Below are 14,477 nucleotides of genomic sequence, written 5' to 3'. Positions count from 1 at the left end.
GCTATTACTTTCTGCAACAGCAGAGACTTTCAGTCAAGGCTCCGTGGTCCTTGTCCCCCGAATCCATAGTCTTTGTTTAGCCATTACTCAGACTAAAACGTTTGGATAAGTGGCTTTATGTTCTTGCGAGTCCATTAACTGGCCCACAATACCCTTGGCTCTCGCTTTTTCTAATAAAACAAAGAATGAAAGATTGCCCGTTTTCAACAGCTGATGTGACAGCAAACAGTAGTATGAAGGTCACTGTAATGGAAATGTGTTGCAACACACTCGTAACCTGAAAGTCATACATAGTACACATCATTCAGTCCGAGTAATGGCCAATTCCATGTCATCTGTCAGTGCATTAAGTGTCCAAATCAGCAATCCAATGTACTGCTGTGTGGCTTTCATCCATTAGGCCTTCAGCAGCTGACACGGAGTCAGAGAGCACGAGCCTGGAAACACACGGAGTCAGAGAGCACGAGCCTGGAAACACACGGAGTCAGAGAGCACGAGCCTGGAAACGCACGGAGTCAGAGAACACGAGCCTGGAAACGCACGGAGTCAGAGAGCACGAGCCTGGAAACGCACGGAGTCAGAGAGCACGAGCCTGGAAACGCACGGAGTCAGAGAGCACGAGCCTGGAAACACGCGGAGTCCTTGGGATCAGGTTTCCATCCAAATGTATTGCAAATCTTAATCGACATTGAAAGTATGTGGCACAGAGGTTATTAGGAGTTTGATCATGAAGATAAGCATTAGGTGGCAGTCAAACCTAAAACTGTATAAAACAACATAAAGCTGGATGAGAATAATGTGTCAGTTTCATTATTAATGTGCGGGAGGTTACATCTGATGTACGACATCATTTATTCTCTAAATGTGCCCAATCTGTTCCCACTTCCTCTCATCGATACACCAACTTCTCTCCCTCGTTTTAATTCAATTGTGAAGCTTGTGACCAAAAATAAAAAATTCATCACTCATACCGTTGCCCCTCTTTTCCCCTCTGGCTCATTTCCTGAACAGATTTTGGATCTACTGCCAATGCAGTTTGTGATGTGTTTGGAAAAATAAGCATCTTTTCAAGGTGATGATGACCCTCACAGAGAAAAGGAAGGAAATCTGAAATCCTATTAGCCAGAGTTAGTTTAGTGCCATCAGCAGAGCTGGACCATCAGCAGCAACTGTTCCCAACATTAATCCTAACGTGTTGCCAGAGTGTCCACATTACACTGCATGTTGATCTAAAAGTGATTGCATAATGGCTGACAATATAATGTGTGTGCTCAGGTAGAAATGCCACAATAAGAGGAAACAAAACTTGATTTGTGTGAATGATAAATAAAATATAAATACATTTATCCATTTACACATGTGAGCTCAAGAGTTCAAAGTGTTAATTAAAGAGAAGATGCTCTGAAGAACTTCTGTGGACACACTGGTCTCAACTTAGACAAAGGAAAATACACCAAATACAAGAAAGACAGAACGATAAGAATTATTAATAGATAGATTCATATTTAATATATCAGTAATGTGGATACACTGAGTTAGAAGGGATCTGCTAAGTGATGCAAGCAGCTGTGAGGGAGGACGATAGAAGGTGCTCAAGTGTTAAAGTGGGTTAAACTTAAGAAACATCGGTGAATCATCTGTCCTCCGACATGCACACAAGGTTTCTAAATGCAAAGTGACTCGATGTAAATGGAGCATCAGATTCTGTGTCCTCTTACCGTGCAGGAAAAAAATATATTTTTGGGTCACTAAAGGCCGTGACCGCGAGAACAGATACATATGTAAAGTGACTTCTGCTCGGGGGAACGAGGGTGAACAGTAAACACTGTTTATGGATGCATTTCAATGCATTGCAACAAAAGACTTTAAAACACTGCTGTATGTAGTGAAATAATAAATAATAAATGAACTGTGATACTGTATATTGTTCTGTGTCATTGAGAGCAACTTAAAAATGGCTTCATTTGGCTATTTGTACACATAATTGGCCAATAAAGCAGATTCTGATTATTAATCAATCATTTTATTTAAATGAGGCAATTCAAGAAGAAGAATTATATTATGTAAGTAAAGTAAAGTAAATTAAATACAAATAAAATGTATTCCCCATCTTTCTCTATTTAATGAATTAGTTAATGATTAATATATTCAAACTGTAAAAAGACAAATCAATGAGGGTATTAACATTTGTATATTGAAATAAAAAGTTAAAGAGTTAAGTTTCAAAGCAGATCACACATTAATTCATAAAAACGTTTTTTAAAATGTATTAATTTATTCAGTATTTGAACATTTTGAACTGCGACTTTTTCTGCATTTACAAAAGATCACTAAATAAATGTCTCAATTAAAGTATCAATTAAGTTTAAAATGATCATAGTGTCCAACTGTAAAGATTAAAAACTTCAGTAATCTTTACTGAAATGTTTGTTGACTTTGCAAACAGTCACAAACACAACTAAGCTGATGAGAAGGAACTGTTTCTGTTCCTTCACCAGTTCCATCTTCACCCGACCGTCTGAGTCCTGATAGTGGATCAGGAAGTGCTCACCGTCATAGTCGTAGGAGACCGGCGTAGTCTGCAGCGCCATGGCAACAGGAGAGCCAACGCACCAGAAGGGATTCTTAAATTCGTCCAACAGAGTCAAACTCATGATGCAGCAATTCTGGTAAAAAGTTGAGGAATAAACAAATATCAAGACGTGGACCATCAGTAAGATGTCAAAAAACAACAAAAAAATGTGTGATGTTCCTGAAGATAACGTTTCCTCTCTCTCCTGTCATGGTGTCATCAGTCCTGTGTTGTATATGTAGTGAGACAGAGAGATGTGTAATGTCCCTGAAGGTAACGTTTCCTCTCTCTCCTGTCATGGTGTCATCAGTCCTGTGTTGTATATGTAGTGAGACAGAGAGATGTGTAATGTTCCTGAAGGTAACGTTTCCTCTCTCTCCTGTCATGGTGTCATCAGTCCTGTGTTGTATATGTAGTGAGACAGAGACATGTGTAATGTTCCTGAAGGTAACGTTTCCTCTGTCTCCTGTCATGGTGTCATCAGTCCTGTGTTGTATATGTAGTGAGACAGAGAGATGTGTAATGTTCCTGAAGGTAACGTTTCCTCTCTCTCCTGTCATGGTGTCATCAGTCCTGTGTTGTATATGTAGTGAGACAGAGAGATGTGTAATGTTCCTGAAGGTAACGTTTCCTCTCTCTCCTGTCATGGTGTCATCAGTCCTGTGTTGTATATGTAGTGAGACAGAGAAATGTGTAATGTTCCTGAAGGCAACGTTTCCTCTCTCTCCTGTCATGGCGTCATCAGTCCTGTGTTGTATATGTAGTGAGACAGAGAGATGTGTAATGTTCCTGAAGGTAACGTTTCCTCTCTCTCCTGTCATGGTGTCATCAGTCCTGTGTTGTATATGTAGTGAGACAGAGACATGTGTAATGTTCCTGAAGGTAACATTTCCTCTCTCCTGTCATGGTGTCATCAGTCCTGTGTTGTATATGTAGTGAGACAGAGACATGTGTAATGTTCCTGAAGGTAACGTTTCCTCTCTCTCCTGTCATGGTGTCATCAGTCCTGTGTTGTATATGTAGTGAGACAGAGAGATGTGTAATGTTCCTGAAGGTAACGTTTCCTCTCTCTCCTGTCATGGTGTCATCAGTCCTGTGTTGTATATGTAGTGAGACAGAGAAATGTGTAATGTTCCTGAAGGCAACGTTTCCTCTCTCTCCTGTCATGGCGTCATCAGTCCTGTTTTGTATATGTAGTGAGACAGAGAGATGTGTAATGTTCCTGAAGGTAACGTTTCCTCTCTCTCCTGTCATGGTGTCATCAGTCCTGTGTTGTATATGTAGTGAGACAGAGAGATGTGTAATGTTCCTGAAGGTAACGTTTCCTCTCTCTCCTGTCATGGTGTCATCAGTCCTGTGTTGTATATGTAGTGAGACAGAGACATGTGTAATGTTCCTGAAGGTAACGTTTCCTCTGTCTCCTGTCATGGCGTCGTCTCCCCTTTGAGCAGCGTCAGCGTTGTGTTTGTAGCCAGAAGCTTCATAAACTGACTTTGTATCCAGTTTTAAGACACTTTTTACATCTTGGTGTTTTAAATCTTAAGTTCTCAGAGAAACAAGCTGACAAACGTTAGCGGCAGCCGAACAGCGTGCAGGAGAAACTCTGATGTTTAACCTTTGAATCAGAGGAGAGGAGGAGAGAAGAACTCCCATGATGCACCAAACTCCGTCTTTTGTTATCATTTCGATTTTTGACCTAGTGACAAAATATTACATTTTGTGTATTTAAGTATTTATAAATCGTTTCCTCATCTATTATGCTTGAAGTCAAAACTGTCAAAGTTCATGATAAAATGAGAGATAATCATTTATTTTTTTACCATTTGTCAGTAACCTACTTATGTTTTGGTTATGCATTTCTTTCTTCCTGTAACACACAGTGTAATCAGTGTGAACATGTCCTACCTCCACTGTGCCCTGCAGGGCCTCACACCTCCAGGGAAGGCTGATGCTGCCAGACAAAGCTGCGTGCTGCGACGGTGTCGTCCTGCTGATGGCCGTCAGCTGGATGAGACCGTCACTGATCTGAGCTGCTCAAAGACAAAAACACACAACAGATATTAACAATAATAATAATAATAATAATAATAATAATAATAATAATAATAATAATAATAATAATAATAACAATAATAAGAAATTTTAGTGTTTAAGCCTAAAAGCATCAAAATAAAACGTTTAGTCATTTCAAAACCAATGAAAGCACATGAGGATTAAAAGGATTTAAATCTATTGCAATATAATGATTGTTAATTAATGTAAAGTATAAAAACTCATTTCAACTTCAAAGGTTTTATTTGTGACATGATCGTGCAATGTGTGCAGAATGGAACAGTATTTAAACTGCACTAAAACAGCTAGTGTGCAATAATTACTATTTAGAATAAGAGTAAAATGAGAATTAGATAAAGATAAATATATGTGATATAAAATACTGTCGTGCATATTGGCCAGGTGTGTAGGTGGGCACTGCAATGTGTGTATTTGTATATAAAATGTACATATCACAGTTGTAAGGCAAAATATACAATCAAATCTTTTACAGACTACATGCTTCAGTGCTTCAGTGCTTCAGTGCACGTTGGTGCGAAGGACTCACAGAGTTCATTATCCTGATAAAGAGCAAAGCAGCATTTCTTGAGACTTGTGGCTAAAGATTTTAACTATATGTACTATGAGAAATGACTTCTATTAGTTTTTTAAAGGAGCCGCGCAGGACAGCAGACGGTGTGACTTAGTGAATGTGAGCAGAAATAAATTACTCCTCCGGCAGAAGAGCTCGGGGAAGCTTTCGGACATGATCTCGCATGCGGTGTCGTGGAGAACAATGTGTAGCTGGTAACCATGGAGACCGTATTCAGGGTCGATGTCATCAAAAGGGGGTTTGATGATTGGCTCCACGTAGGTGCTGGAGAGAGGAGAAATACAAAAAAGGAAAATGAAACTAAGACTGTAGTTAGTAAAGAGGAGCGTGAAGAAGAAGGGATTTTATTAAGAAGGCGTTCCGAGGCTTAATTCTTCTGTGGACTGAAACCATGACGTAACATTGTGTTCTCACACGAGACCAGCAGAGGGCGCTGTGTCCACACTGAGCGGGGTCTCAGGCTCACAGTGAGTGGAGCAGTAACTCCAGTTCTAAATACCAACAACATTTTGTAATGTTTGGCTCAGTGGTTCCCAACATTTGTGGCTCCTGAACCTTTAAAATAATGTTTTAACATTATATAACTTAATAACTTGTGACCCTCTTCACTGGATTTTTAGAGGCCTGACTTAACATGGGGTGAAAGTATTTCACAAGAAAGACCAAAACATATATATACAGTATTAGCCGCCAGCAGCAATCCAGGTATCAAGCTTCCTTCCTTGCTTATTGGTTTTTAATCAATCAATTTAATTCAAACTTAACACTAAGTAATGATTTCAACTGCTTGCAATTAACAGCTGCACTGTGTTGTGTCCTCATGAAAAATAATTCATGACAATACTGACACATAACAAGAGTAATGTCAATATATAAAAGTGTGGTGCAGTCCAATTATCTCACTGTGCTGGTGACATATAGGTGCAGAGATGCTGCAGCTCCCCCCCCTGCTGTGCATCATAGATGGGTCACATCTGAGCCCCATCCATCAGAGGTGATACTCTGCACACATGTAAGCGGTGAAGAGGAAGCGTGTGTTTCAGTGCAGCCTACCGGAGAGACTCTCCCTGGGTGCTTCTCTCCACCAGCCTGTGGAAGTGGAGGGTGAACATGACAAAGGCCACAGAGCACTGGTCCTGCACAGAGACACATCGCTTCAAATCTGGTCAGTAAAAAAGTTATTTTTCAGCTGAATTCATTGAAAACAAATGAATAATAATAATAATTAAAAAGTAGCTGCCTGTGAAGTAGTTACCCTCCAGACGCCGATGAGAACGCCAGGCTGGAGCAGCTTCAGTACCACCATCCTGTCCTGACCGATGACCTGCACGCATTCAGTCAGGGCCTGCACGTCTACCTTCACCATGAGGGACCTCCAGCCGGGTCTGAAGGAGCGAGCAGAGACAACAGTAGGTCTCACTGAAACAGACATGCAGAGAGACAGGAAGTGGGGAAAGACGCCGTCTGTCTCACATCTTCAGGCCGGGGCAGTTGAGGGCGATCCTCCTGACACCGTGGAGTTGAAGGGTGGAAATCTGCTTGTAGTTGGGCGAGCAGCCTCCTGCGCTCCAGCACAGACTCACTGAAGTCTCGCAGAACTGGGACCAGCTCAGCTCATGTCTGCCGTCTCGCCCCGACTGATCAGAGACCGTCACCTCCCAGGTGACGTGCAAGTCTCTGGAATAAGATAATGCAGGATTATAGCCAAACATATATGACAGGTCTTTGGCAATGAAAGCATGAACCATTGTTTATATGCAGTGGGGGAAGTTAGCACTTCTATGCTTTGCTAGCTGCTGACTTCTGTCTGCTTCTCTCTGAAACAAAGAGAGTATTTCTTCAGGGAGAGCAGTTAGTGACGATGCAGCTCCATGGTGGCTCCGACAGCTGGCGGAGTCGTAGCGGTGAGCAGGTCTTAGCGAATAGGGAACATCACATTAAGCCTTAACATAATTTACTGTGTGAGTAATATAACCTCCCCCCATACAGTTGTCATGAAGGGAGAAATTAGCTATAAGCTACTAAACCGTTGTATGTACCGGGCAGCTTCCAGACCCTGATGTTGTCACCTAACATTCCCTCATAGCCACATGAAGACACCTGTGAATTGAAATTACTGATAAAAAAATCGATTTTCAAATATTTATTTGAAACCAACACAGATGAAATAATCAGGTTTTGTTGACTCTATAAAATCAGGCAAACTGTGAGTTGAACGTCTGTAATGTTCCTCTGACAGCAGTTAGGAGTAGTGCGAGTCCCGTTAAGTTGTTATTGCTAATGGAATGATATGCAACGAATGAAATGAAACTGCAGCTGTTGTGATAAATCTCTTGATCCAATTCTGTCTAAACTGTGATTCAGGGCTGCCCCTACTGTGATGCAGCCGGTGTCTCACTGAGGCACCATCCAATATCAATTAAGTGATGGAACAAAGCTAAGAAGTGGAGCAGCCCAGGAGGCCCTGCATGACCCAGGGGATTTCTCTCTGCATTGTCTGTGTGTGTGATGTCTTGTGAAATGATTATTACCAAGGTAAATCGCATGCTCCTCAGTGTCTCCGACAGACAAACCCCCCTCAGGGAATCTTCTGAGTCGGTGGGTGGAGGAAGGTGTGCGTGCATGAATGTGTGGGTGTGTGTGGATGAGGAGTTGGGGGGGGCCTAAGTAATTTATTTCAACAATTCAGACAGCCTCAGGAACACAATTATGTCTACTTCCCCTCTGTACCACAGCGACTGCCACAGAACTCAGAATTGAGTGCTGCACAGCCTCTAATCAGAGGTTATAAAAACACAGCAGAAACGGCGGCGGAGGCGATGAGGGAGCTTTCCCCTGCGTGCTGGCATCCCCCTGAGCAGAAATTTCGCTCAGACAGAGACCCCCTTCTCACCTTTAATAAGAAAGTGTCATTAAATGCGATATGAAAAACAAAGCGTGGTTTGTTTTTCATAGCCAGCGGCTTGACCTGTCCTCTAGTTTCTACCCTTGAACTTTCTTGACACCGAGGGTGGATCTCCAAAGTTTTACTGTTTGCTAACCACAAACAGAGCCGAGGTTTCATTCCAGCTCGCAGAGCCGCTTTGTGAAGCAGCGCGACACCGAAGAGATGGCAGGTTACAGCACGAGGGAGGGGGAACAGAACAGACGCGTGTGAGGAAGGAGATTCTTATCTTCTCATATTCGGAATCGATTGGAAACTCAAACATCGATATTTAAAACGATGTACCATTTATTTATTTTAATTGTCAAGTTTCTGAGAAATAAAGATGCAGCTACACGACTTTATACATGTAGCAGGCAGCATTTGTGTTTATTTTGTAGAACTTGTTATTCTTGAAGTCGCTGAGAATTGAGAGAAACTTTTTTCAGCAGGAATAAACGTTCCCTTTTGTCTCAGCGTGTGTTTACATTATTGCAATCAGATGATACAACTTTTTAAAATATAAAAATGTATTCTTACTCAAACTTTACTCTGTTTTCATGCATCATTTGAACACCGCCTTCATCAGCGCACAGCGGACGGGAGAACCAAGAACACAAATCAAATCGTGACCCGAAGAATTGTGAGATACGGAAAGATTCACAGCCCGACGTGGAGCACAAAGTGTGACCCACACATCTCCTTATAGATAAATAAAGTAAAGCAGCTGTAAAGTATGAAACTAATTCACACCAGAGAGAAATAATGAGACCTTTTCTCACCTCAGTCGCTGAGGGATTCAAATGCTTGAAACTACATGCTTAGCACTTAATTAGCTTAACTCACAAACAACACTTGGCAGGCGACTCAGGTGGCAGGTAAGTGAAATCAAGTGGCCTCGGGTACTTCGATTAAGTGGTTTTCAAAAGCAGCTTTTGCCGCCCTCCATTTCTTACCTGAGGACCCGCTCTGTTCGGCTGGGCAGCCCGGTGTGACGGCTGACGAGTGCAAGATGACTTTTGCACTTGTTCATGTCATATGTGAGCGCAGCCTTGAAGTGCAGACACTTCCAGAAGCCTGCAGGCCGGCCCTGCAGCTCCACCGTGGCCGTCTGCAGCAGCAGCTCGTCCATGTGCTTCGCTTTACGCTTCTTAGTCCTGCGAAGCGCTGCCATGTGAATCTTTCTCCACAGAGCACTGACGGTAGAGAAAGATGACAGGGGGCTGTGATTCAATAATGTTTAATATGTGGATATACAACAATACATAGACAACAGGAAAATCCTTTGTTATTTGTGTGTTGGTTGAGAAAAATTAAGCTTTGTGATAAAGGTTTCATTTCCTGTTTAAGTGCTTCTCATTCTTAGTTTTGATTTTAATTTAATAGCACATAAAAACATTAACAATATAAATAATAACAGAATATCTCAGGGAGGCCAGAAGCCTAAAGGGTATCACAGGTCTCCCCGAGATTCAAAATAAACTTAACTGATTATAATTTTCAATAGAAATAACAAGTAGAGTCATTATCCTATAAAGTCTCGCGCAGATAAGAAAAGTAACATGAAAATAATAATAGAATAAACAAATAAGTAAGGCTAAACCTTAACTACATGTCAGTTCTATGTTTATCCAAAAAAGCTTATTTTTTTATGTTTTTTAGCTCGAATGTCTTCCTTCATTACTCATGCTTTAGACCAGGGGTCTTCAATGTGTTTCAGGCCAAGGACCCCCAAACACATTTATTTTAGTTCACCACTCTCCTTTCCTCCACTCTATGTCTGACTGTAGGTGTGTGTCACATGAAGTACAGCGGAGGAGGGAATGTGAAAGTAAAATAAAAATAAAAACATTTTTAAAGGGGTCGCGGACCCCCTGTTGAAGACCTATGCTTAGACCATAGGGCTTCAACAGGGGGTCCGCAAATCTTTTTTTTTTTGCACATTCACATCCTCCCCAGCCCCCTTCGCACAGAACTCTGACAGCACCCCACTTTTCGTTTGAAGCAGGGGGTCCCTGCTCCATGCTACACCAGTTTGGGGGTCCTTGGCCTGAACAACGTTGAAGACCCCAGCTTTAGACAATAACAACTAGATCTACATCATTATACAATGCATCAACTCTTGTGGGACGCCTGCCTATAGGTTGTCTCACTAAGGTTCTGTCACTTCATAAAAACATCTCTATCTAATCCATTTCTTTTTAAACTGAGTACTAAAACTATTCATTAAAAAAGTTATCAAATCTGCAGATGCAGTCAGTATTTTATTATACTTATTTATATATATTTAGACCAAACAATTAATCACGATGATTGGCAGATTAATCTGTAATAAACATATTTACTGCACTGGTAGTTTGTTCACTTGTTTCAAGAGAATAAGACACAAAAACTTTGAAAACAAAGATTTCTGCAGCTCAGTTGCATTAGATTCCTAACATACGTGTATTTAAAGTCCTGTGTATGTTACATTCACACGATACTGACTTATCGTTGGCGAGCTGAGAGAAGAGCTTATTGACGTGACTGATGCTGTGAAGAGCGGAGGCATCCAGATATGACAGAATCTTAAACAGGATCTCTGATGGAAGTCTACGGTAAAAAAAAAAAAGGTAATTAGACGATAGCACAAAGAAGTGACACCTGTGTTTCATTTCTTTAGAGCCGCCGGTGTTTCAGACAAATGAGCTGTTGACAGGCTACTCAGTAATCTTATCACACACTCGTGACAACACAGTGAAACGACCCGTGTCGAAGTTCTGATTCAGTAGATTTGGTATAAACTTCAGAATTAAGCGTTTTGTAAAACTCTCTTAGAAGATTGTAATATGAATACAACACATAACAGAAGACGCAGTTACATCCTTACACACATTAAGATAAAATAATCCTTCTTAAGCTGCATGAGATTCAATTAAAGTAATGTGAGATATTCCATCTTTCTTACTAAGAGTATGTTTAAATATCTTCTTCATATCTGTTATTGAAAAATATTGATCCGGTTGGTGTGGTTGCACCGGTCCCGGTTAATGATGCCACTGCCATCCGTTTCAATCTGTTGAGTAATATATTCACCTTTACATTACCTGCCTGCTCAATCACTGACATCTCGCTGCATCAATAAACCAGATGAAACAACTTCACAAATGAGACTCAACATGAATAAGTCATATTCAGAGTCCATTTCAGCTTTGATATACAAATCACTCAAATAGTTAAACTCTCATTGACATGTTGGGCCGTCAACAAACATATAGAGATATTGGTTTGAGGGATTTTTGGCATTTCTAAAAGGACGGCGAGTGGAGCTGATGGTCGGCACCATAAGTCACAAGTTACAGTAAATCCTCAGTGTTGTCGCATAAAGACTAAAGACTCAAACTCCCACCATGTCAGAGGGACATTCCCCGCTGTATATCCACTGACAGAACAACACATTTAACAACATCCCCTTGGACTTTGAGAAACAGGGATGAACATTATTTACTTTACATTTTTTACATTACATTAAGCTGACACTTTTGTCCAAAGCGACTTACAATAAGTGCAAACAATCATGAGGATACAACTCCGAACAGCTTACAAGTGCATTAGCATCAAATAGGTGAAATCATTTTAAGTGCAGTACTATAGCTTCAAATAAGCCAAACCACTGTAAGTGCAGCAGACAGAAATAAGAATTTTATTCTATTTTGTAAGTGGCTAAGATGCAGTTGAAGACTTTCTGCTGACCGGATATCAATTTACTGACATATTAAAACCCAAATGATGGTAGAAAATAATCAGATTAATTAAACTAATTGCTAGCTGCAGCCCTATTGAAGGGAGGAAAGCAATAGATGCTGACTTGCTCCTGCTGTGTTTCATTTCTTTACTGCATTCAATATGAAGAACCCGCTTAATTTGAACGTGTAGTTTAGTGTCTTCCACTTGTATTGATTATTGCGATGCTTTTATTGTGTTTGGCTGCAAGCATAGGTCTATAAATCCCTTCACTAACAAGGCAACACAACACTGGAGCTGCATGTCACGCAGGGAAACATCACCATGTGTTGATAGATTACCTTCCCATGAAGTTCAGAGATGGTTTGGCAGCTCTCCTGGACGTCCTCGCGGCCCGCACTCTGCACGTAACTGCAGTCGGTGCTGCCGCCATTTGTTTCTCTGGGCTTGACCTCTTTGAGTCGGATTCAAGATCTTTTTAATTTATATTTGCTCGGAAGTTGAGGCCATGAAGCGTTCAGAGTGTGACGTCAGCTCTACAAGTTAGCGACATAAATGGCGTCCGCGTCCAGTCGCCATGGTGACGTCCGTTCCAGTTCCTCCCGCGTGCAGACATATATTTTCCGGTGGGGAGTGGCTGTACTTTCTTTCAAAATAAAAGCGGATAACCTGTTATCTTGTGTAGGGCTAATTACACAGGTGGAATATGGTCATAATAAATATATGAAATGCAAGTAAAAAAATAAACATATAGGCACATATAGGCCTACTTTTCTCCTTTTTTGTAAAATATCACTTCCGGAATAATATAAAAATTGCATTTTAATTATGAATCTAGTGTGCCTTGCATCATGTGTCAGAGACTGTCATAACCCCCCCCCCCCCCCCCTTTATTTCATTGCCTGTAGACTTATCCATAACCACAATGTGCCTAACCCTGATTCAAGTCTTACTATCTAAGATTTAATGGTTTACCTTCAGGGAACCTTCAATTTGTCCCCAATTGAAACCGATTTTTGTCTCTACAATTTGATTACACACACACAAAAGGCAGTTACTGTAACCTCAGGAGGGCAAAGTACAGTCTGATAAGCTTTCTCTGGGTTACCAATATCACTCCTCACCTGGTGTTAGCCCGGCACTAGCAGGGGACAAGATTGATGTTAGCGGTCTCCTCACACATGTTAAAATAGAGGTGACATGTTACTGATGTAAGACAGAAGAGAAATAACGACATTCACTCGGTTTCTTTCAGGGCTGCAAGTGAACTTGTTTGTTTAGTCTGACCTCATTTCAGATATGAAGTTACAGATTCATTTATAGCTGCACACAAACAGATGGACAGGCAGGCAGATGGACACATATTTGTTTTAAAGGGGGTATTTTAAACTTAAAGCATATGGTGGTGTGAGCACAGAGGGCAGGCCTCCTCTGATGTTAAGGATGTTTCATACATGGTATTTGTAACACAAGGTACGTGTGTGATAATTGTGACAGCGGTAAAACGTTTAACTCTTAGATATCATAATGAAACTTCCCCAGTTCATTACTCACATTAAGACAAATTATTACACGTTTTTAAATATGCAAATGAGGAATTATCTCATTAAATAGGCGGTAATTTGCTACATTTCCAGAACAGAAATGTGGACTTTGGATAAAGCAGATTCAAAATTCTTGTTCCATTTTGTTGACATATTAGAGTCAAAGACTTTTTAGAGGAAATTTTGAATATAGACTTTTATCACTAATCATCATCATTGACTAGAAACTACTGTCAACAGCAATTTAAAACAAATCTATTTCCAACATGTTTTTAGAAATGAAATGTGATATAAATCAGGCTATCTGGGATGTTCGGTGTATGTAAGTGCTACTGCGAACAACCCAGGCTAATGCTAAGTCCTTTTCTTTGCAATAGCAGATGGCTTGCTTTGAGACCCATCACGTAATCGACCTCCCCAATCCTGGAAGCCAGTAGGCTCTGCTAGCTGTCAGGGAAAATAAGCATAACCCTGTCGTCAGTCTCGCCGATCAGCTCGCCTGATGGAAGTGAAGACCCTTTTAGGGCAGCGGCAGCCCCTGGTACGGCAACGCCATGTAGGCCACATCCCTTCCCCTTGCATGTCCCCTGTACTTGACATTTGATGTTTTCTGTAGCTGTGTGTCCTTCTGAAGGCCTGGGGTCAGTTGTGGCTCTTGGATACCTGATGTCACTCTTCCGCATGGTTTGTCAGCCAGCTCTGACAGTGCAATGTTTGTCAAATGTGGCTGAGAAAGGGGGGGAAGGATCGTCATGATTAAGTCTAAAATAATGTCTTCTCTACGCACGGCAAGTCGTGGATCATTATTAGATAACGTTGCCTTTATGGCAGCCTCATATTCTGTATATGTGCCGAGGCTTTTAATGCTTATTGATAGTGACATTCAGTAGGTAAAATATTTGGATTTGTCCTCTCGCCTATCCATTTTGCTTGCATGAATTCAAAATACAGCTTTAATGAAATGTGTTTCAGGAGACGGTATTTTCTTGAGCCGATTAAGTTGAAGACTAAAGAGTGCCTTCCCTTGCAGATGTGAGTGCCATGCATAATGTAGCCAGTTAGCATATCTTT

At 41.0% G+C, this 14,477-nt stretch overlaps 1 protein-coding gene across 2 annotated transcripts; it reads right to left on the bottom strand.

Moving 5' to 3' along the window:
• Positions 1-2,265: 2,265 nt before the first annotated feature.
• fbxo15 (F-box protein 15) lies at positions 2,266-12,458 on the bottom strand. 2 transcript variants are annotated; one of them, XM_029457906.1, is made up of 9 exons: positions 12,204-12,458; positions 10,627-10,731; positions 9,096-9,335; positions 6,690-6,893; positions 6,472-6,601; positions 6,270-6,370; positions 5,335-5,480; positions 4,478-4,602; positions 2,266-2,666 (listed from the first exon to the last, which is right to left on the bottom strand). In XM_029457906.1, the coding sequence occupies exons 1-9, from the start codon at positions 12,293-12,295 to the stop codon at positions 2,406-2,408; spliced, it is 1,404 nt and encodes a 467-aa protein (XP_029313766.1). In that variant the 5' UTR covers positions 12,296-12,458; the 3' UTR covers positions 2,266-2,405. The 2 variants fall into 2 exon arrangements, with proteins under 2 accessions (XP_029313766.1, XP_029313767.1); XM_029457907.1 differs by having other exon boundaries at positions 6,270-6,352.
• Between the last annotated feature and the right edge of the window lie 2,019 nt (positions 12,459-14,477).

The sequence above is a fragment of the Cottoperca gobio genome, chromosome 20 (assembly GCF_900634415.1).
Source record: "Cottoperca gobio chromosome 20, fCotGob3.1, whole genome shotgun sequence".
In the NCBI taxonomy this organism is placed as follows: Eukaryota; Metazoa; Chordata; class Actinopteri; order Perciformes; family Bovichtidae; genus Cottoperca; species Cottoperca gobio.
The sequence above is the reverse complement of the archived record's forward strand: the minus strand, read 5'-3'. Positions and strand labels throughout refer to the sequence as shown.

What these genes read in the sequence shown, in the direction of transcription:
- fbxo15 (XM_029457906.1), bottom strand. Translation starts at nt 12,295, where the DNA reads ATGGCGGCAGCACCGACTGCAGTTACGTGCAGAGTGCGGGCCGCGAGG. An exon ending in TCTCTGAACTTCATGGGAAG is followed by an intron (nt 10,732 to 12,203) that starts GTAATCTATCAA and finishes TTTTTACCGTAG; the next exon opens with ACTTCCATCAGAGATCCTGT. An exon ending in CCCTGCAGGGCACAGTGGAG is followed by an intron (nt 2,667 to 4,477) that starts GTAGGACATGTT and finishes ACTTTTTACCAG; the next exon opens with AATTGCTGCATCATGAGTTT.